The sequence below is a fragment of the Echiichthys vipera genome (assembly GCF_963691815.1).
Source record: "Echiichthys vipera genome assembly, chromosome: 9".
Classification (NCBI taxonomy): domain Eukaryota; kingdom Metazoa; phylum Chordata; class Actinopteri; order Perciformes; family Trachinidae; genus Echiichthys; species Echiichthys vipera.
Window position 1 is genome coordinate 8,801,061 of NC_139834.1, and position 22,861 is coordinate 8,823,921.

At 39.1% G+C, this 22,861-nt stretch overlaps 2 protein-coding genes across 2 annotated transcripts in view; one reads left to right on the top strand and one right to left on the bottom strand.

Moving 5' to 3' along the window:
• Positions 1-2,525: 2,525 nt before the first annotated feature.
• Positions 2,526-15,368, bottom strand: LOC310951567 (oxysterol-binding protein-related protein 2-like). Its single transcript, XM_083919857.1, has 14 exons — positions 15,285-15,368; positions 14,051-14,165; positions 13,838-13,949; positions 13,408-13,483; positions 12,440-12,574; positions 12,173-12,270; positions 11,860-12,042; positions 11,327-11,434; positions 11,153-11,242; positions 10,926-11,052; positions 10,348-10,467; positions 7,663-7,786; positions 6,802-6,892; positions 2,526-5,378 (listed from the first exon to the last, which is right to left on the bottom strand). Exons 2-14 carry the CDS (start codon positions 14,085-14,087, stop codon positions 5,276-5,278), a joined length of 1,404 nt encoding a protein of 467 aa, XP_083775983.1. The 5' UTR covers positions 14,088-14,165; positions 15,285-15,368; the 3' UTR covers positions 2,526-5,275.
• Positions 15,369-19,943: 4,575 nt separating this feature from the next.
• The window catches only part of LOC310951994 (uncharacterized protein), a gene marked incomplete at its 5' end in the record, with an annotated part of 12,233 nt that continues 9,315 nt past the window's right edge, over positions 19,944-22,861 (top strand). Inside the window, 2 exon segments of the mRNA XM_083920481.1 lie at positions 19,944-20,082; positions 20,127-20,575. Of these exon segments, the coding sequence (XP_083776607.1) occupies positions 19,944-20,082; positions 20,127-20,575 (588 nt within the window).

A 22,861-nucleotide genomic window follows, 5' to 3' on the forward strand; every position in this document is an offset into this window, starting at 1 on the left:
TTTACTGTGCCTTTTGTAAACATAACATTAAATGTCTCACCTCTTTTTCGATCATGACACATCCAAACATTTGGGAGAGAGTTTAATTGTATTATTTTATATTCAAATTGTTTTATTTACAATCAGATTTTTTCTAAACAAGTTTGTAATGATCTTATAGAACTGAATAAAAAAAAAATGTCCCTCAGTTCACTGAAAAATGATGGCATTTCCCCCTGAAACTGACCAAATTTACTTTTTTGTAATTGTCTTGTAATATTCTCACGTTATAGTATTTGTTTTTTAAGACTTATATTTGATCTGTATGTGCTGCTATTGTTCACTAGAGTTTTTATACATTATCATTTAGTGCAAAAAACTAACAGAGCCTTTTTTTAACATAGAAATGGATCAGATACACGATGCAGAGATAATTTGGTAGAACTTTCTAATAAGGCAAGTATTAAAAGGTCATATGTAGGGCTTTATTGATATTTAATAAATCAAGTATGTTATAAATCAATTACAAATTAAGAATAACTAAGAATAATTTAAGAGTCTTTACTACTGTGGATAATCCTTTTGACTGGGCTTGAAGTCATCAGTCAAGTACATTTACTCAAATATAACACTTACATGAGTAGCTCCATTTATTTTACTTCATACTTCGACTCCAGTACAATTCAGAGGGAAATATTGTACTTTACACTGGATTTGTGATACGTTTAGCTGTTTTAAAGATTCAGATTGTTTATACAAAATGGAATCAACATAAAATACAGTGTATTATTATATGAAGCTACGCAGCCGAATGAAGAACTATCCCCACCTTTACTAGCTACAACATTAAAGTAATTTATCAATGACTATAATCCAATAATATAATATAAAATACTCTGAAATAGGCCATTCTGCATCATAAGTACTTTTACTTTTCTTTAAGTGTCTTTTGATGCTCTTGACTTTTAAACACAGGCCTTTCACCCTGTCTACACTGTTGCTACTTTTAAGTGAGAAAATTATTTGAGATCGTATTACAAAATAGAAAAAAAGGAACAAGGCCACTAAGATACTAATGTTTTTTAGTTTAAGTGCTAACATATATACATATATATACATATATATATAATACTAATATGTCAACTAACGTGTAGAAGCTGATGCTCACAATTTTAGTTCAGTGTGTTAGCATGTTGATATTTGGTAATTAGCACTAAACACAGTACAGCTGAGACTTTAGATCCACTTTTAACCTGATGATGGATCACCAGAGTAATTACTTTTCAGTCCAACTCCCACGTCTTCCCCTGAAATATTACATCATCGCCCCAGATAATAAGGAACCTGCAAAACCAGCTTATGACACATAGGGCCGTCTGATTCGACTAGAAGATGAAGTAATAAAGCAGGAGAGACTTTAAACTATATTCCTAAACAAAGTCAAAATGATGCAAATTTCCACAAACCAATAAATCACATGTTGCATTGTGTTAGCGAGTTGCAAGTGAGATTGTTTCTTTTGAGTCATTTTAGGGTTAGAAGAGGTAAAAGGTTTGCAGTTTTTCCACAAGAAACGAGCAGAGAACTGAGCTGGACTGATGTGCGATGAAAGTTAAAACTTAATAGGTACAGTACTTATGCTTTTGTACATACACATACATTTTATTTCCTCTGTTTTCCCGTGATAAGATAATTAATTTGAGATCAGGAGAAAGAAAACTCTAATCTCGTCTATTAAATGGTTGCCGGAAACATCACTCAGTGCGTCAACGTCAGAGGAGCAGGATAATATCGATCACCATCACATTTCTCTTCAACCAAGGCCTGACAGGCTGAAACAGCTTTATTTTTTATTTATTTTTATTTTCTATTACAGTTAATGTTCACATCAGTGCGCGTCATCTAAGAAGAGCAAGGCTCCAGCTTTATCTGAGGAGCAATCTAAGCGAGCCTGATGTCGTCATTAACTACAGAGTTGACTGGCTGCGAGCATTACACGTCCCATGTGACGGAAACCTCAGGCCTATCACGTTTCATTCATAATCGCTCAACTTAATTATCTCTTTATCACAAGATAACAGAGGAAATAAAATGTATGTATCCATGTATGACCCTTTAGGGCTTCCGTAGGTATGTGTATACATGGGTATGAAGTCTTTTCATTTGTGTGGGTTTTTTTTTGTGTTTTTTTTGTGTTTCTGAGGGTTAAGGTTTAATGGGGACTTGTTTACTGTGTTGAAAGTTTAGAAGGGGTTTTATTATCGTAAAGAAGGATGTAGTCCTTCCTGTTTTGTTTTTGAGAGGTGAAAGGGCTGAATAAAGTACAAAATGGATCATGATGTGAACTGTTTCTACATGTTTTCCAATAATCATATTATAAAAACAAGCAAAAATTTGAATAAAAAAAAAAATATAAAAATGTGTAGCATCGTGTCCAATCCGTTATCGGGGAACCGCTGTTATAAATAACACACAGTAGTGTGAAATGACAGGGCTGATGATTTCAATAATCCATCATTTATTTCTCAAATATGCCATGTGTGCATGTGGTTGATCAATGAACACACAATGTAAACATTTTCAAATAGACGCTAAACGAAACAAGAGGGTAAAGAGTGTGAGATCAGAGGAGCCGACCTGCACCTTCGAGTGTCTGCAGGCGTCACAAAGTGCTTTAAAGTCAGAGTGGAGAGCAGCCGGGGAAGACATGAAGTAGGATACATTTTCACTGGACAATATGTGCGTTGGACTGTTGAAAATGTAGCTCATGCAATGTAAGTGCTTTGAAACACAAAGGGAAAATCTTTGTGTGTGTGTGTGTGTGTGTGTGTGTGTGTGTGTGTGTGTGTGTGTGTGTGTGTGTGTGTGTGTGTGTGTGTGTGTGTGTGTGTGTGTGTGTGTGTGTGTGTGTGTGTGTGTGTGTGTGTGTGTGTGTGTGTGTGTGTGTGTGTGTGTGTGTGTGTGTGTGTGTGTGTGTGTGTGTGTACGCGTTGTATCATGAGCACACAACATTCACAACTGCTGCCTCTGTAGCGTCTGAAGCACATGTCGGCTACAAGCTAAAGACAAGTTAAGTGTTTTATTTTCATTCTTCACATTTCAGGAGGGCAGACTGGATGGATCAGTTTGCATAGGTTTGGCATGGCTACAGCGCCCCGTCTTTATTTTGTTTTGCTGCTGCTGTGTCCGAAAAACACAGCGTTCACAAATGGAAAAAATGTGTCAGGGCATCAAACTGGAAACAGTCCGCGTTACTCGCGCATGTGTCACATTGAGTCAGTATGACACAGCTTTCCATTTAAACTCTGTGAACTGTGGGGCCACGGAGGGAGAGACGTGAGTCACAATTTGGATAAAAATTCCTGCTCCCCGTCTGAGTCATAAACAATACAACGCATGTTTTTAGATTCGGCGTGACTTGCACTTCCTGGGGAAATTATCTGGGAAATAAACATCCAAAAATATGCTATCTAGAAATTGTCTAATGTAGAAATCATCAAAAAAAACATTAAACTGGAGGTCTGTGGGGTGAAAATGTTGAGGGTCAAACACTTTTCTTTTATGCACCAATTTATGGTGGAGATGTTTTTTATTTATGTAAAGGAAAACAAAGGTGACGTTCTAAAACATAAAACACTAATATGACTATGCTATTATGGCTAAAAATCTCAGGGATTTCTTTTTCTAGCAGTGGCCTGAATACTCATCTCTTCTTTCTGTTTTATGGAGGATTGAAACGGCTGCTTTTGAAGTTGAAACAGCCCCGTCCATTACCAGAGTTCTTATTATCAAACAACACAACCGCACTTTTTCTAAATATTGAGTGTGCCCCTCCAGCGGGATGTGCACCGTGGGGAGGAGAGCTATTTTGCCTGATTTGGTGTGACTGCAGCCTCGCCTGAGATTCATCACATCTTTTCAACTTTTCTTCAGTATTAAAGTAATCCAGTAACAGCTGTTTGTCTGATATTTTCTTTTTATGGGGACATTGCAAACAGGAAGTGCTAATAGCTAATTCAACAAACCTTTAATGGTGCCAATTTGCCAAAATAAACAAATGCAGGCTAAAAAAACAAACAAAACACAACTAACTAACCAACTTTAACATTATACTTCCTGTTTACAGATAGTTTGTCATAAGTAAGACAACAAATAATATTAGGGGTTACAAAATCCATTAATATGAACTTTTCATCTTTTTGACTGAACGGCTCAGAATAACATGTTTTCTTTTAGTGTCAGACTCCAGCTTTAAACCAAAACGCTCTGTATCCTTTTGCCCCTGACGTTTCATGTGAATCCATTTACAGTTTTAGTGCAGAAAAGGTTTTTATGGCTTTAACATGTGTAAATAATCATCTTGGTGAACATGCACAATTATGTTACACAGTATCTATGTTACAGCGGACAACGTTATAAGGTACCAACAATATGTTTACTGTGACGGTAAACGTGGTTATAAAGCAGCTTTCATCTCTACTGTAAGTCTCTATTCACAAAAAAATGTATCACACAAGTGACATTTTAGGGATGTTTACAGCTAACTAAAATACACATCTAATAATCAAATAGGTTATATATAAAAAGTAGCAGATGTGTTTAAATAACCCCTGATATTTGAATGCAACTGGACAAGAAGTGTGTGGGACGTCTACAGGTAGGATCGCGGTCGAGTACCAGAACTAAAACTGAAAATATATCCTCTAGAAGTCAGAGCTTTGTGTCCTGCAGCACGCGCGTACACACAGGCGTACACACAGGCGTACACACAGGCGTACACACAGGCGTACACACAGGCGTACACACAGGCGTACACGTACACACACACACGCACGCACGCACACGTACATACATACATACACACACACGTACGTACGTACACACACACGTACGTACGTACACACACACGTACGTACGCACACACACGTACGTACATACACACACACACACGCACGCACGCGCGCACACACGCGACTGGTTTAAAACCCAGGGGGGTCACATACATATGGACTATCATCGTCATGATTAGGGCATATAAAGATAAAGATGTCAACATTTACAGTAGGTAAACTCTATAATTTTCCTAAATACAACATTCCTCCTGTGGACAAAGTTCACAGTCATAATCTGATAAACTGCCTGATACCATTTTGAGATCAGCTTTCCATGGATTCAAACAGAGATACGGTACCGGTGAGCGTCTGGACGTCACAAAGACACAAATCTTAGTTGCTGAGAAATAAAGTGAATTCTATCGGAGAGGAGGAGATCTTTGCACCGAGCACCTCCTCCGGCGTCAATAAATGTTGGGACAGTCAGTGTAATTCCTGTCAAAGTATCCACCTGTGTACAGCCAATCCTCCGCTCCTGTGTGAGGGTTTGTTCCCCGCTGAAACCACCTGGAGAGACATCAAACATACAGGACTTGTTTTAAACAACATGGCTACAGGAAACATTACGTAACGAGTGAGTAAGGTGTTAAAATTATGATTCAAAGAGCCTTTTCTTCAGCTAGGAAAGTGTGAACAACGGCTCCTGCACCATTAAGACACACGGCTGCTCAGTAGACTATTTTTATTCCAGTTAAACCGCAATGACGTGAGAAGTTCTGTCTTTCTAATTATGTATTCACAGCAGAAATCCAGTATTAGGAAACGCTCAAGAGCTCTTCTCGGACAACGTAACATTGAAGTGATTTTTATTGTTGTTCAGACAAAAGTGACTTGATAAGTGCTAATTTTGGCAGCTATTTTATAATTAGTCTTTAGATGAAAATACTTAGTTTTTAGCTTACCGTGACAGAGGCCTGAAACATGGAGAGACAACGTGATCGGCCCAAAAAAAGTGGCTCAGAAGTCGACCACGTGAGGCGACAACTGAGGAGGAGTTCTGATGCCATTTTAAAGCTGCAGTCGGCAAGTCTGGGAGATTGACTTTAAATCAGTGAAATTTAAAATGTTCACAACTCTCACGCCCCTCCCCCTCTACCACCGAGCTCCTCCACTCTCTCCCATCCAATGCCCGTCAGTGCACGTGCATCAGATTCTGGTGAACGCGCCCGTCTCTTCTCTCATCGAGTACACTACTGTAATATAATGGCGATTAACGCAACAGAGTCAAGCAGCCAAGAAACAGAGGAGGCTCGTTGTCAGAGATTTACGTAGCTGGTATCCGGCAGGAGGTATCACTTAGTTTTGTTTTTGTAGACCGACGGTTATTTTGAAAGTGGAATCATTTTGTTTGTTTAATGGGTTCCTGAAAAGGACAATTTGTGGTTTGAGAAGAAAGACTCATTTTGTTTTGGTCACTGGAACTGTGGGTTTGAAATCCGACATTGGATTGAGAGAAAATACTTGTTTTTTGTCAAACAAGATTTGGTTTTCAAAAAGTATTTTTCTGAAAACGATTCTTAAAAAAGGAGGGCGGTCTTATAATCAGTGTCGTCATTCAGGACAATATGGTAATACTCAGACAGGATTTTACAATTCTGGACGGTTATCGCGGAGATAACCATTTGTTTAGGATTTTGTGACGACTGTTGTGAGCTAAACAGTGTTCACGTTACATCAAAGCTACCAGGAATGCATGAAGCCTCAGAGTTGAGCATGATTCAACTTTTTTAAATTCCTCTGTGTATTTAAAAATGCGGTACAGCAAATTAAACAGATTACTACGTCTCACGTTACGATTGCTGATGTGACTTTCATGTTTAAGAAAAGTGTTACACCAGTATGAGACTGACAAGTTAAATTACCATCACATTTATGTAACGAAGAGCAAGTCTGGGAAGTGAAGCTTTTGAAATATGTAACAAACACACACCTGGTTGTCCACTCTTCTTCATCCATGGAGCGTTCCCTGCGTGAGGCTCTCTGTTTCTCCTCTAACCGCTCTTTCTCTGTGCTCGATGTGTCTATAAAAACAAAGGTCCATATGTGAAGAAGCTATTTCAAAATCATATGAGGGTCCTGCTAAAGGCTCATTTATGCTCTAGATTTGATATGCAACCAGATACGGACGGAGTCTTCTTTTCATACTCTGCGCACATTTCGCCCGTATTTCTGCACAAATCCTGCAAGCTTACAGATACAGGCCGATACGGACCAAAAGTTTCAGAACCACCGGAAACCGTGGGGGCAGTGTCGGGCATTGTACACAAAAAAGTGACCACTAGTCGCTCAGCCTCACTGACAGGCACACTGTGCGAGTTCCCATGCTTAATGCGAGGAGCCACAGACATCCTGAAAATACTGAAAGGGATGTTCGTCTTCAATTTCTCTTATCTGTAAAAACGAATAATGACTGGAATTCTCCGTCCACACTCTGGATGTATTTAGTGTCTCATAGATCCCTGCCGTCTACAATGCTGCCTGCCACTTTGCCTCTTTCTCAATAGACACAGGATCGTTATCTCCTACATGGTCACCATGTTTGTTATTGTCATAAACTTATCCAAATTTTATTGGAGTAACTTTTGAATCTGAGCAACTCCCTCTTGAGGGTGTTTTGCTCAATGTCCATTCCAAGGACACATAAAATCATGAGGCCAGTGACGTCTACAATGTTGATAGCGTACGTCTCAATTTACACACGAAGTGGGAGCAGAAATGAGCCTTAATGCAGAAACAGAGTGGAAGAGCAGTTTGAGCTTCTCTCAGCATGTTTATGTAAGGCTGGTGTTACCGATGTCTCCATTCTCCATAGCTCTGATGTCGGGCCTCAGCCGGCAGTCTGTCGGTGGCAGCAGTCTCTCCATGCCGGGCTCCAGTTCGTTTAGTGTCATGGAAAAGCTGGTGAAGTTATACATCTGCACACAAGGAAACACAAACGTCTTTGTTCATGAAGTTATTTGGCAGGCTGTTAAATCAGCTAAAAAGATGAGTCTAATATATTTTCCTACTTTGAGACGTGAGGAAAAAAAACTGAACTATTCGCGTCTTTTCTACTATTTTTCCCAACGCACATGTAAAAAAAACTCCTCCAGATCAGTGTATGAGCAGCTCTGAAGTGTTAAAAAGACATTAAAAAGATTTAAAGAATTCAATAATCACAAGTCTTTCCAGAAAAGGTTTCGCTTTTACTTCAGTTAAATCACTGTCAACAGTTTTAATATGAACTATTGTCTCCTGAGGAAAAGGAACAGGAAGTCTCTGCTGCTCCTCAAATGAAAACGATCAATACTGAGGTGTCAAGATTGAACCTAAGGGCCTGGCCACACGAGAACGCGTTTTCCTATAAATGCACATTTTTAATACCGGTTAGGCCGACCATCCACACGCCGTTCTTGGAGCCTGAAACGGTCTTTTCTGTAACCAGTAACCTAGCACATGACAGAATAAAAGGCATTCATCACCGCCACAACTGTCTTTCAGCTCTTAACTGTCACAGCCTTAAAGCTAAAGGTACCCTGTTGAACGGAAGTGACGCTACCAGAGCAGTGTTTCTATAAGAAGGACTCGGTTGTTTGTATCGTACATGCTTGTCACGATGCAGGAGTGGTACATTCCTGCAGCTGGTTTCACGCTGATTTTAGATGATGCTGGTGATGCACAAAGAAACGTAGCCGGTTGTAATCAAAAAGTAAAGAAGAACTGCAAACATGGAAATGTTTTATGATGAAGGAGCTGCACTCAACATGCCATGAGTTTTGGTGAGAAATGTAAACAGAACCTTTGTTTATTTGTTTGTTTGTTTACAAGAACAGAGCACAGGACAGCTATAACAGTTTATTTTCTGTTTGTCTCGGGGCATTTTCACACCTGCCTTGTTTAGTTTGGTTGCATCGAACCCTGGAGCTTTTACCTCTCAGTAAGTTTTTGCAGGTGTGAAAACAGCAATCTTTATTACGATAGTACAGCTAGAGGTTGACAGGAAGTGGGAGAGAGAGGGGGCGACATGAAGCAAAGGCCTGCTGGCCGGAGTCAAACCCGGGGCAGCTGTGTCAAGGACTTTGAGCTCTGAACTCATCCACCAGGCGCCACGGTACGGCTTGTTTGTGGTGAAAACTTTAGGCCTGTCGCAATAAAACAATTGATCTCATGATAATGTTTAATGAGCTCGGTAACTTTGCCAGCCGCGATAATTTCCATTTTTCCTCGGGTTGCTCCATCAGAGACTGGATGAGAAGTTCAGTTTCTACTGACCCCTCTGAACCCTCGTCACATGTCGTGCAAATCCCCTGTCAGCCACACGGTCTCTGTGTGGGGAGGTGGTCCCCTGGCGTTACAATCAGAGTGCAGCACGAGAGCCCCGTGAGGAGATTTTGAGTTTTAAAAAGATGAAATTGGTTTCAAACCTGAAGGCGACGGCTGCCGTGTGGGAACACTTTGGTTTCATACAGAATGACTGCGGTGAACCCCTTCACCTGAATGCCCCGGTGTGTCGCATTTGTTCGAACACAATAGAAAATAAACGCAATACAACAAACCTGCATCTCCACTGGAAACTTAACGATCCAATTTTGTTAACATCCATTTTATTTATTGTTTCAGTTGTGCCTGTAGGGTGCAGCAGGGGTTTTTACCTGCTACACAGACTCTAATGTGTGGCTGCTGCAGCCGGCTTCACTGTGTGCACTATGCGCTTTAGCACAGTTGGTTCTGCAGGTTTTAAAGCTGTTTACAAAGGTCCTAACTGGCACCTTTGCCTGTTAAGGAATGTATCACTCTTGATGTCTGAGCCTGATGTTTTATATTTTTTTAAATGCAATTTAGTTAAAATCCAATTTATTTATTATTTCAGTTTTGTTTTTTTATTCAATTGTCCATTTCATTTATTGTTTTTGGTTGTTTTGTTTATTCATTTTGGATATTTATGATGTTTTCCAGTTCTCATGATAAATATTCTTTAGAAAAAAACATTTATTGATCTTTGAAAGGGTGTACTTATTATGCAACTAGTACTTATCGTAATAATATCTGGGACAAACTATCGCCCAGCAAAATTTGTTATCATGACAGGCCGAAGAAACATGACCTGACCTCGATCCGAATCGCCTACCAAGTGTACTCGGCTCCTGTATCCAGTTATGCTTTGAAATCTGCGTTGCAGCCGAGCACGCATACTGTAGCAGCTGAAGCTAGCCACAGAGCTACATGGAAACGTTTCTCTCCATGTTCTTACTTTTTGTCTCCCGCCCCAGACACATCTGACCAGTGAGCACAGTCAACGTCCCACGTTTGTAGCGATGCATTTGGGTTTGCTTGGATTTTTTATCAGTGTGAAAAGAAACCAAACCAAGGGCCCGAGTTTAGAAACTAGAGTGTGTGTGTGTGTGTGTGTGTGTGTGTGTGTGTGTGTGTGTGTGTGTGTGTGTGTGTGTGTGTGTGTGTGTGTGTGTGTGTGTGTGTGTGTGTGTGTGTTATTGACCTGTGCTGAGAGAGCAGGCCGCGGCGTTATCCTCCACAGTAAGGCACTTCCTGGTATCACAGTCACAGTCTCTTGAATTTCTGGCATCTCATCTGCCTCCTCACCTTCACAACTATGTTCCTACACACACACACAGACACACACACACACAGATGAATAACATTATCAGACGTTGACTAACAAACCAAAGCTTACAGTACGTACAGTTCATGTGCAAACAGGACTACAGTTGCCACAAGTTCAACACAGCTCTCAAGCAACAATGCATGTCATTGCAAGACATTATGGTTTAGTGCTGGCAATGATCTAATCATACACTACACTTTGAACATAACTCGAACTCAACAACAGCAGTAGCACACTACAAATATCAAATACACTTTTACCTTACCTTCTACTAATGCCACTGCATGTTATTGTGAAAGGAAAAGATACCATTTGAGAAAAGAATTTAGAGTAATGAGTCACAGATAAAAACAAGTCAAAGACAAACGTTGAGAACAGAAAGCAGCATTTAATCTCATTAGAAGAGGTCGTCAGTCAAAGCAGAATCAACTGGAAACCTGAGCGTCACTCACTTGTTTCAGCTTTTTCGAGTCTCCCCCCGCCTTCTTTTCTGACTTCTTGTATGCTTCGTAAACCTTGGGGTCCACGCTGTAGATGCACTCTGTCCACTTTCCATAAATCACTCGCCGCTTCTTCTTACTAGTTCAACAAACAACGAACATCACATTTATTTCACAGAAAAGTAATCACAAAAACTGACGATAATTAAAAAAAAGTGTTGCTTTGATCGCGCTCTTACCTTTTGTCTAGGATGTGACCTTCGACTCTGTGCAGCTCTTTCCCAAACATGCCACACGGTTTAAAGTTCAACACACACTTATCTCCCGTGCTGATGAATCAGAAATAAATATCTTAATCCATAATCTCCGATCCATCCGGTTTAAATCTTGCAGCTAAGAGTTTGTCACTTTACCTGTGGTTGACTATCTCCACGGTTCCATATTGCTCAATCCAGAGTTTTCCCAGGATGATGTTATGCACACAACACATCGGGTTCGTCCACGTGTACGCTTCTTTATGTCTGTAAGAAATTCCCAGAATAGTTTGATATATTGGGAAATACCATTCTCATACCTGTCTGTTAAATATGAAGCCGGTTAGCTTAGCATAAAGACACGAAACAGGGGGGTCAGCTAGCATGGCTCTGCCAAAAAGGTGTCATAACATTATATTTAATTTGTTTATTACGTATAGAAACTAATTTTCAAAAAAGATCATGTTGTTTTATGGTGTGTTAGGTGTTTATTGGTGAGCTTTATAGATGCCGGGAGGTGGATTTTGTTATCTTTGTGCAGAACGAGGTGAGCTGACTGCAGTCTTTATTTAGTGCTTTAAACATTGCTTGGCATCAAAGCAGCTTCACAAAAAAACTAAACAATCATATGCAGCTAAAAAAGCACAACCACGACTAAATGAATCACATAACAAATAAATGACACTACTCACTTCAGTAGCTCTAGCGTCATGGTGCCTTTGGGCTCAGCCTCCACACTTTTGCCCCAGAACTTGAGTTTTGGGTAAATGGAGCCGTGAAACTCGAACTCTTGCTTCAGAGACTGGGCGTGGAAGGCACTGACAGGGGGGTGGTGGCTTACCTGCTCCGAGATCAATCTGTATCCTTCATCCGCTCTTTAAAACGAATATTTGAAAATAGAACATAAATTAATAAAAAAGCATTTTTGTGTCTGTATTGCCAAGACAACGTTGTTCTGTGCAATTTAAGCTTCTATAGGCTTTTATCAGCAGTTTTCTCCAATACCTTATGAGTTCATACGTCTCCCCCAGTAAAGGATTAAACGGCTTTCCAGTCCTTTCCCATTGAGATGCTACAGACGAAACAGCAAACGCAGCAACGACCTGTCACAGAGGGATGATCAGTTCATCGACCGACAGAAAACATTCCTTGTTCTTGTTTCTTAAACCTGATCATTTACAGATTTTCTTTGTCTTATGCAATAGAAAAACTGAACATCTTGGGGGTTTTGGACTTTTGGTCGGAAAGAAACAAGCTATAAGCTATCTGTACCTGCATGCGGTCTACTGAGTCGGTCAAACCGCAGGCTTTGTGGATGAGGTGAGTGTGCTCCATGTACTCCGAGATTCTCTGGAGGAAGCTCAGCGGCTCGTTAAACACGACCGGCATCGCTATTTTGGACAGCTCCTGTAAGAGCACATGAAAAGTTCAAAGAACAGTTTGGATCAGTCATGCAACAAATAGGCTTTTAACTGACTGACGTGTGTTACATATTAATTCTATTCTGATGTTCATTCAGGCTATTTTTGGTTCTTTCAGATGGCTGCAAAACAAATGCAATTTCCAAGTCAATTATAACCAGCGGAGCAGAGAGAAGAGCAAAGAGTTCAGACATGACCAATCTTGTAGCGGCTAAGTATTTAATTATAAAAAACAATTTTTCATAAAAAGACACCACAGAGGACCCAGGGTTCCTACACTTTTTCCAAAGTCAAATTCAAGCACTTTTCAAGCATTTCAAGGTGAATTTTCCAGCACCTTACAGGTGTGGTAAACGACATATTTGTATACAGTACAGTACTCAGTATTCAGTTTGATTATTATTGCACTTGATCATCACATCAAATTAGATGTTATTGCCCTTTAAACAACCAACATTATGTTTCGTGACATCTTTCTACATAATAAATTATTTCAAAGGACAAAAGAATCGTCAAAAAAAGGTCATCTTTCATGCAAAAATGTCAGAAGAGGCTGTTTTCAGTCTCTCAAATATGTATCTTCTTTTCTCTGAGTTATATCATATATGCCATAATCATATAAATTAACATTTCAAGCAGTTTCAAGCACTTTATTTAAAAGCCAAGCACTTTATTCAAACCTGGAAAATGCCACACTAAAATTCAAGGGTTTTCAAGGATCTTCCAGCACCTGTACGAACCCCGACAACATCAGCTTGTTTGAAGCAAATGTGATGTTTTTGAAAATTCAAATTGAATTGGAAGCGGGAAGTTACTCACCATGCCGATGCATTTCTTCAGTATGCTCCACACACTGAAATCGTTTCTGGAGATCATTTCAGCAGGCAGGGCTTTCCTGGTACACATTTGGACCAAATAAGATTTAAAAAGGATGTGAAATCAGACTGATGTTGCATCAGCGTATCATCGCAGAACACAGTGCACTGAATTAAAATCCAGATGTTTTTTTCAAGGTTAAAAAGATGAGACCGTGTCGTTACTAGCTACACCGACAGCGACTCCAAATGCTCTGCAGAGAAGGTTCTCACAAGCAAACAGAATAAAAATGTGGTCCAACTGGCCTTGTGTGCTTCCCACATGTGAGTGCATGCATAAGGAACCCGCGAAGCCCCTCACCCACTGACAAACTGTGATCATGTGGTGACATGCATGCAGACATGACATACCACACTTGTGCATGACTCCTCACCTGCGCTCCCACACTCCATTCTCCTGTTTGGCGCTGCCATCAGTCACCTGCTTACTGTCAAACACCAGGGCATCTTTAAAACTGACCTCACAGGAATCATCCGACTCCAGCCCTGATGGAGAGACAAGAGGAGGGAGAGGGAAGAAAGGAAAGACATTAAGCACAAGGTAAAAGTCTACTTTACTAAATGAGATGTCTGTCAGCGTGCCTCACCTGTCTCAGCGTCGTAAAACTCTTCCTCGCTGTTCATACTGAGCAGACAAAAGTAACTGTGCGTCACTCAGAAGTCATGTTTCCACCATCGGCCTGACCCTGCAGCTCCGCCTCGCTCCAGAATCAAAATCAGAATCAGAACCAGGATCAGAATCAGCTTTGATGGTCAAGCAAGTGGCCAAAACTCTCAAAACTTTCCTGTTCACCAAAACCTTTGGCCCCTATTTTTTGTGTTCTTTGTGTGTATGACTGTTTGGTTGTATGTCCCACCTGTCCCTATGTACAGCGTCTGAAAGGGGCTATATAAATCCCAGTTATTATAATTATTAACAAACAAGACGATTAAGTTGTAAACATAATGACAATAGTACAATGGGGCACAGTGCAAAGGATCCTGGAATAAATATGGAAATATTCACTGTTGGAAAGTAACTAAGTACATTTACTCAAGTGCAGTTTTGAGGCATTTGTGCTTTTCTTGAATAATTCAATTTTAATCTACTTTACTTTATACTTTATACTTTATACTTCACTATATTTCAGAGGAGATATTGTACTTTTTACTCCACCACATTTATTTGGTCATTTTAGCTACTCGTTACTTTACAGATTAAGATTATTAATACAAAATATTATCGACAAATATTTATAGATTTAACTACAGCAGTCTATAAAGTAACTAACTTTATCAGCTGCAGTATTAGATATTTACATTACTCTATCATAATCCAATACAAAGGTATCCAAACCTGATACCTTTGTACTTTTACCTAAGTAACATTTTAAAAGCAGTACTTCTAGAGTGTGGTATTAGTACCTTTAGTTAAGTAAAAGCTCTGTGTACTTGTAGCACCACTGGATTAATGTTACAGGTTGATTTGTAAGGACTATCATATGAACTGTTCATCATGTTGACAGCCTCAAGCATCACAAAGAGACAAACACACAAACCTGCGACGGCACGGACTCGTTACAGCAAACATGGCAAACAAACATTACCTAATGCATGCTTTGAATACGGAAAAACTGGCTCTCTAGCTCCCTGTGTGCAGCTCTGTTCCCCAAAGAGCTGCAGCTATGAGTTAGCTCGGACTAGCTAACTAGCCGTTAGCATTGCTAAGTGCTAAGCTGCTAAGTTGAACCTTTAGCTGAGAGCGTTGGGAAGCAGAGAAAAGATGACAACGTCAACGCAGACACCGATAGCAAGATTCAAACACGACTCGGTCAAATGTACCTGTGAGTTAAAGGTCAAACGGATGCTCAAAGCGACATAAACAATCGGAGAGTGAGCTGCTGCCTCTCAAACAGGGCAGGAAGTGGGCGGCAAGGGCACAGTGAGTGACAGGTGCAGGCAGCCAATCACAGCGCAGCCTCGGACAGGCTCTAGAAATAGAAGTTAGAGCCGAGCTGTTCGGTCCAGCTGCTGCTCTCAGCTCAGGCTCAGCACTGAGGCGGGGACACAGCTCACACGGGGCTGGGCAGGGCTGGAGAGTACACTTACTCGAGTTCTGCACTTAAATACAATTTGGAGATACATTATTTGAGTTATTCCATTTGAATCTACTTTAAACTTCTACTCCAACACATGTATTTGGTAGCTTTAGTTACTGTACAGATTCAGATTATTAATACACAGTGTTATCAACAAATGGAATAACATATATTGTTATAGATTAAGCTACACAGCTGCAACATTAGAGTGATATTTACATCAGTATATCAATACTTATAATCTGTTATTATAATATTCTGTTCTTATAATTATCTGCCATTCTGCATAATGAGTACTTTTACTTTTTGGACTTTAAGTAGGTTTTCATGTTGATACTTTTGTACTTTTACATAAGCAACATTTAAATAACATTTTGAATGTATGGCTTTTACGTGTGACAGTGTGGTGTTACTATTTTTACTTAAGTAAAAGCTCAGAGTACTTCTTCCATCGATGGACTGGAATAAAGGCTGAGTGGATTTTTTTTTAGATTTATTTATTAGCCCAATAAAAAAAAACAAAAAAAACATAGGCAACATAAATAACAAAAACATAGAAAGTAAAAATAAAAAAGGAAACCGATTGTGCAGGTGAGATTAAAAAAAAACAACCCTTGAGGCTTATTAAGGAAACCTGGCTTCAAAGGTTGTTGAATGTGAGAATATAAAAATAATAACTTAATAATGTTCTGGGTCTGAACCTCCTTGTATCTAACTGAGAGAGTAGAGAGCCCAGTACGTAACTGTGGGCCAGGTGACATGTCTTATGTTATTCACTATTGATGTACACTCATATTAATGGTTAATTAACGGTGAATAAACTCTATTTATACAGCTCTTTGGTGCAGGATACTGAATATTTCAGAACAACATCGAGGCTAATAAATCAGATCATTTGAAATAATAAAACATTTAAATATTTACCCAGCAACAATATAAGACAAAAACAATAGAATAATAAAACAGGGCTAAGTTGATTTAAAAGATGTCGCTGATTCTGGAGCAGGAGAGGCCCTTAATTCTTCAATTTAGGTACAAATTCAAATATTCACTCAAGACACGGAAATGATTCATGAAAAAATAAATGTACTGAACCATGGGTGCAGATCCCGGGGGGACGGGGGAGATCCTGCACAGTTTTATGAGACTCCAGACCAGGAGACCACAGAGGACCGACAGTTTGACTTCTTCATAAAGAAGATAATTGCACAACAGTTTTATTCCGCTGTTGAAAAGAGCAGAAACTTAATTCCTACAAAATAACTGTTCTCACACTGGGACTTGAACCCAGACCTCCTGAGAGTGAACCAGGAGTCCTGACCTCTAGACCATCAGGGACAATAAGTCAAATATACAAACATCTGGTGTCTCTGGCTTTGATCAAACCAACATAGTGAGACTGTTTTTTGTATTTGGAAACATCTAACTGTTATAGTTTGGTTATTTTATTGTTATTTCTTAAAAGCACAATGACAGCACTCACCAGTGCTGATCCAGGACTGGCGTTCATGTGTCCTGTTGTCCCAGATGGTCTAGAGGTCAGGACTCCTGGTTTTCAGGAGTCATTTATGACGTTATAGCCGCGGAAATCCCTTTGCTAAATAAATATATCCAACACAAAAATACCCTTAAATTTGACAAAAACAAACAAACATGAAAACCTTCATGAATTTTCCTCTTCATTGAAAAACTAAAGGCCTTGAAATGTTTAAATCAAGGGATTTTTAATGGTTTTTATCCATTAATTTAAAAAATGTATCGTTAATAATGCCTTACACAACAAACAAAAACCCTTAAGGAATGTTCACGTCAGCTGCCTGAAGTATATACTTTTAAATTAACTAATGAGGGACCTTTTAGACATTATATATACAGTATATGTACATCTATATATATATATATATATATATATATATATATATATATATATGCAGTAGTAAATGATGATAATCCATTCATAATAAAAATAAATAAAGCCATTACATGAAACACAAAAGATGCCTCGTTAGGAGGTGATACCAACATGTAACAGAATATTTACCCCTCATAAAATAAGTGTCTTTCTTTATGCTGTGATACTTTTCCACCCAGATCTTCTCACTGTTTCTTTCCTGTAGTTTTCTATGATGAACTCTTGGAGCCGTCACGTGTTCCTGTTTCTCGACACACCTTCCCTCGTGTCCAATGAGCGTGCAGGATCTCAAGACAACAGAGCGACGAGCCTCATAAATCTTTGAATCAACCTGTGATGATCACGGTGATGATGCTTGTTGCTTGAATTCATTTAATATTAAAAACGACCCGTTCAAGGCTGCAGAGAGCCACTGAACAAAAGTGATGCAGTATGTGCTCCTCCACAACACAAGAGGGGCCGTGCAGAGTGTTTGGATGTCGGATTTTTCTGTGTATCGCAAAGAGCTGCATGAACGTTACACGAATCATCTGAAAACACGGTGTAAAAACACACTGTGCTCCAATTACACGCAGCTCAAGTCATCCACCAGGTGGCAGCTTTGTACTGGGATCAGTTAACCATCACAATAACTCAAATAAATAATCAAATAATTAATCTCGAAAAATCATTCACAATTAACCCTAACATAACTCAAAATTAACCCTAAAATCATTCACAATTAACCCTAAAATAAGTCACAATTAACCCTAAAATAACTCAAAATTAGCCCTAAAATAACTCAAAAAATTAACCCTAAAGTAAGTCACAATTAACCCTAAAATAACTCACAATTAACCCTAAAATAACTCACAATTAACCCTAAAATAAGTCACAATTAACCCTAAAATAAGTCACAATTAATCCTGAAATAACTCAAAATTAGCCCTAAAATAACTCAAAATTAGCCCTAAAATAACTCAAAATTAGCCCTAAAATAACTCAAAATAAGCCCTAAAATAACTCAAAATTAGCCCTAAAATAACTCAAAATTAGCCCTAAAATAACTCAAAATTAGCCCTAAAATAACTCAAAATTAACCCTAAAGTATGTCACAATTAACCCTAAAATAAGTCACAATTAACCCTAAAATAAGTCACAATTAACCCTAAAATAACTCACAATTAATCCTGAGATAACTCAAAATTAGCCCTAAAATAACTCAAAATTAGCCCTAAAATAACTCAAAATTAGCCCTAAAATAACTCAAAATTAGCCCTAAAATAACTCAAAATTAGCCCTAAAATAACTCAAAATAAGCCCTAAAATAACTCAAAATTAGCCCTAAAATAACTCAAAATTAGCCCTAAAATAACTCAAAATTAGCCCTAAAATAACTCAAAATTAACCCTAAAGTAAGTCACAATTAACCCTAAAATAAGTCACAATTAACCCTAAAATAAGTCACAATTAACCCTAAAATAACTCACAATTAATCCTGAGATAACTCAAAATTAGCCCTAAAATAACTCAAAATTAGCCCTAAAATAACTCAAAATTAGCCCTAAAATAACTCAAAATTAACCCTAAAATAACTCAAAATTAACCCTAAAATAATTCACAATTAACCCTAAAATAATACACAATTAATCCTAAAATAACTCAAAATTAACCCTAAAATAAGTCACAATTAGCCCTAAAATAACCCACAATTAACTCTTAAAAACCCCACAATTAACCCTAAAATAACTCGGAATTAACCCTAAAATAATTCACAATTAACCCTAAAATAACTCAAAATTAACCCTAAAATAAGTCACAATTAACTCCAAAATAACTCAAAATGTAAATATGCGGCAGATATCTAAAATCTAAATATCTTGTCTCTCGTCTCCAGGATCTGTTGAGGTGTAAAACGTGTTTGACTGTTTATCAAATTTAAATGCACTATGTGTAAATAAATAGTTGAATACTTGCAGACAATTCTAATTGTTATTGTGAGGCTTTGAAGAAGAAAGTGGAAGCTGTCGGCAGCAACATGGTCACATTAAGAGTAACACCGGAAACCAAGACTTTCAAAACAAAAGCTCAAATTAACTCCTTGCCTTTCGTCAGGGTGACAAGTCTGAATCAAATGGAAACACAGTTTAATATTTATAATAAAGGGGTGTTTTGCAATCATTTCGATGTTATCAATAGGCCTACACCATATTGTTGAAAACATTTTCGTGAAGGGTCAAAGGAAGGATTTTATTTTGTTAACTGTGGCCGGAAGTCATTAACAAGCTGCGTTTTCGGTCAGACACTGCAGGTCACTTTCTGCCCTCGTTCTCTGCGCATTTTGGCAAAAGTTTCAGTGTCCAGGATGGAGAGCAACCCGTCGGACGTCTTCAGTGAGCGTTGAGCTGCGGACTTTAAGACATTTCAACATACTGGTGGAAACATCACGATCACCTTGAACTGAAAAAGCTCTAATTTGTTTCTGCGAAGAAGACGAGAAAGAGAGTCGAGATGAACAGAGACGGAGACAAGAGCGCAAAGACTGCTGCGCTCCGGAGCCAGAAACAGCCCAGGGCGCATCAGCAGGTTTCTGCCCAGAAGAAGAAGAGAGACCCGGCGTCTAAAGATGCCCAGAGCGGCTCTCAGTCCGGCCAGCGCGTCTCTGAGAGGGAGGTCAAATCGGTGCCATCGCAGGGAAAAAGACCCGGGAAAGTGTCAACAGGTGCCGCGGCGGAGGTCCCGGCGCGCAAAGGAAACTGTCCGATGCCAGCTCGGAGGACCTGAGCAAAGACTCCGGCTGCCCGTCTGGGAAAGTCTCCTCCTCAGACAGCAGCTCAGAAATATCCGACTGCCCCTCGGAGGGCAACAATAAGCACGGATCTCCGAGCTGCGACAATGATTTAAGCTGGATAGACGGAGAAGCTCATTTGCGCCCGGACAGCGAGGGAAAACGCGACGGCAAACCGTGCGTAAAGGCACCGATGGATCACTGCGCTCTGCAGCCCGATGCTGCTGCTGCTGCTGCTGCGGGTCTCAGTTTGTACAACTCCTCAGGGGCGTTAATGGATCTCATGATGGGGGAGACGACCGAAGACCTTGTCCGGGAGGTGGAAGATTTGAGATCAGAGAACGAATATTTGAAAGTAAGTTTAATTTAGATTTCATTTGGTTTGAGATTTTAATTCGACATGATACCCGGGTGGCTCGCATCTAAACATCCACATATTTGTCAGTTGGTCCGTGAGATCTGAGACTTCAGACTCTGAACACAGAGCCGATTCTCGCTAAATCGTCTTGTCAGTCTTCATTAGAGACTTCAGGACAAGAGAGGTGAAGCTCTCATGCAAGAACCGAGTCACCAATGATCTGTGGCACCATCAGAAGAGTGTTATATGTGATTTACTGAAATTAAAATACCAAATCGAAGAAAAGCACAAGTTGAACGTTTGAAATGACTCTATCACTCAAGGTGGTGACTTGAACATGTTTGTTTCCTTTTCCTGAGCAGTAACTCAGTGTGTGTTAATGTGAGTGATGGAGACTGCTGTGCCTTCCGTTAATGTGTCAGACTCTCCTATAAATATGTCCTGGTATTCACAGATATTTTTACAGATGGAGTAAATATGAAGTTTAAAAAGTGGATATTAAACAGATCAGTAGGTTTCTTTAGTCAATTACTCATTTTAATGCTTGTTTCATGTTAAAGGACTCATTCCACACAGACTTACATGAGCAACTATGTGGTAAACACAAGATTTAAAGTGGTACTTTTACACGATTCTTTGTAAACTGTACAACTAAGAATTGCTTTAATGGAGGACGGCCCTGAATATCCTGTGGGGATGTTTATTTAGTGTCTTTGTATTTAAAGGGGTACTCCAGCGATTTAGTGTTGCACTTTCATAAAGTGGTGGGACATGTAAGAGAGATATTCTGTAAAGAAAGTTCAAAATCGAAGCAGCCGAGGCTGAAAAATCCTGAACTTTAGTCCAAAACCACTGGATCCTACATTTCCCATAATGCAACTGGATAGCATCTTTCATTATTCCCCCTTGCCCCTTACTTCTTTTACAATCCTTACCTCCAGTTTGTTTAAATATTCAAATCTCACAGAAAAGCATAATGAGGCGTAAAACACGGAAAATTTGACTCAAAATGACCAGAATGGGACTCAAAATGACCAGAATGGGACTCAAAATGGGCCGTAAGATGCAAAACTACCTCAGAGTTGCAAAGTGACCACGAAGAGAAACAAAATGAGACATAAAGCAAGATCCATAAGCAAAAACGAAGAGCCACCACAAAGAGCATAAACGAATTAACAGATGCAAAATGACCCAACTCACTGATGACATCACAGTGATGTCACCACAGTGATGTCATCAGGGTACTTTTGGTCCGGCGTTAGTAAGTGCCCTCCAGAGCCACAGGAGACACGTATACAACTGTTTTTTTTTTACAGGCTGAGTAAACTGAAGTGCCTCTTTGAGTGTTTGTAGATTTTTTAAAGAATAAGTTAAGAACTCTACATCAATACTGTAAAAACTATTAACAAACATGGACTATTATCAGTAAATCAATGAGAAAGTTAAAATAGTATCAACAATAAAATGAATACAAAAGAAAACTCAAGCTTTCTCATCTGGAGCCATATGTTTTTTTCCCCATAACTTAAAATAATTGAAAGCCATAATCATAATTTATACATAATTGGAGGTTCCCACAGATTCTTAAACGTCAAATTCAAAGACTTTCAAGACCCATTTCCCTCAAATTCAAGGATCTAACGGAGCATAAGTTTGAGGCATCGGTAAAGGTTCATTATGACAACACTGAGAATAATTATATGACGACCAGCAGGCTGAAACAATGACACAACTGCAGGAGGGAAAGTCAAGTACAAAGTATTAAATATATAAACAGAGTCTCAAATTTTTCAATGGAATTCCATTGCTAGGCAACAGCCTTGTTCCTTGGTAACTTCCTGTCAGCTGAGGTCGTTCACAGTCACTGCAACAGGAAATAAACAAGGACACGTTTAGAATGTTTATGTTTACATCTTTGAAAAGGTGGCACTGAATATATACATTCAAGCGCTTTTGAAGTCCCATGTCTTAATGCCTATTTAAAAAATATATTTTCAAGATCTTGATTTTTTCCCTCTCTAATTCACAAACCAACCGTAATAATTGGAAATGCACGTTTTGACGTATTTGACATTGGTCACATGAATGAGGACTCAAAGGGATTGCTGAGCCAACCCATCGTTGGACTTCCATAACTTTGACCCAAAATGGTTTTAACTTTAATAAGTTGTAGTAGTATTAGTAATGTACGATGTCAGTGGGAACGTTTTTGGACTCAGAGGAAAGTAAGGTGCAATAATAAATAACATTGTGTTTACTCTCTTTATACTCACAAATAATGTT

Coding starts and splice junctions, on each gene's coding strand:
- LOC310951567 (XM_083919857.1), bottom strand. CDS start 14,087: ATGAACAGCGAGGAAGAGTTTTACGACGCTGAGACAG. Junction 11,053..11,152: donor GGTCACATCCTAGACAAAAG/GTAAGAGCGCGA, acceptor TTGTTGAACTAG/TAAGAAGAAGCGGCGAGTGA. Junction 10,468..10,925: donor ACTCGAAAAAGCTGAAACAA/GTGAGTGACGCT, acceptor GTGTGTGTGTAG/GAACATAGTTGTGAAGGTGA.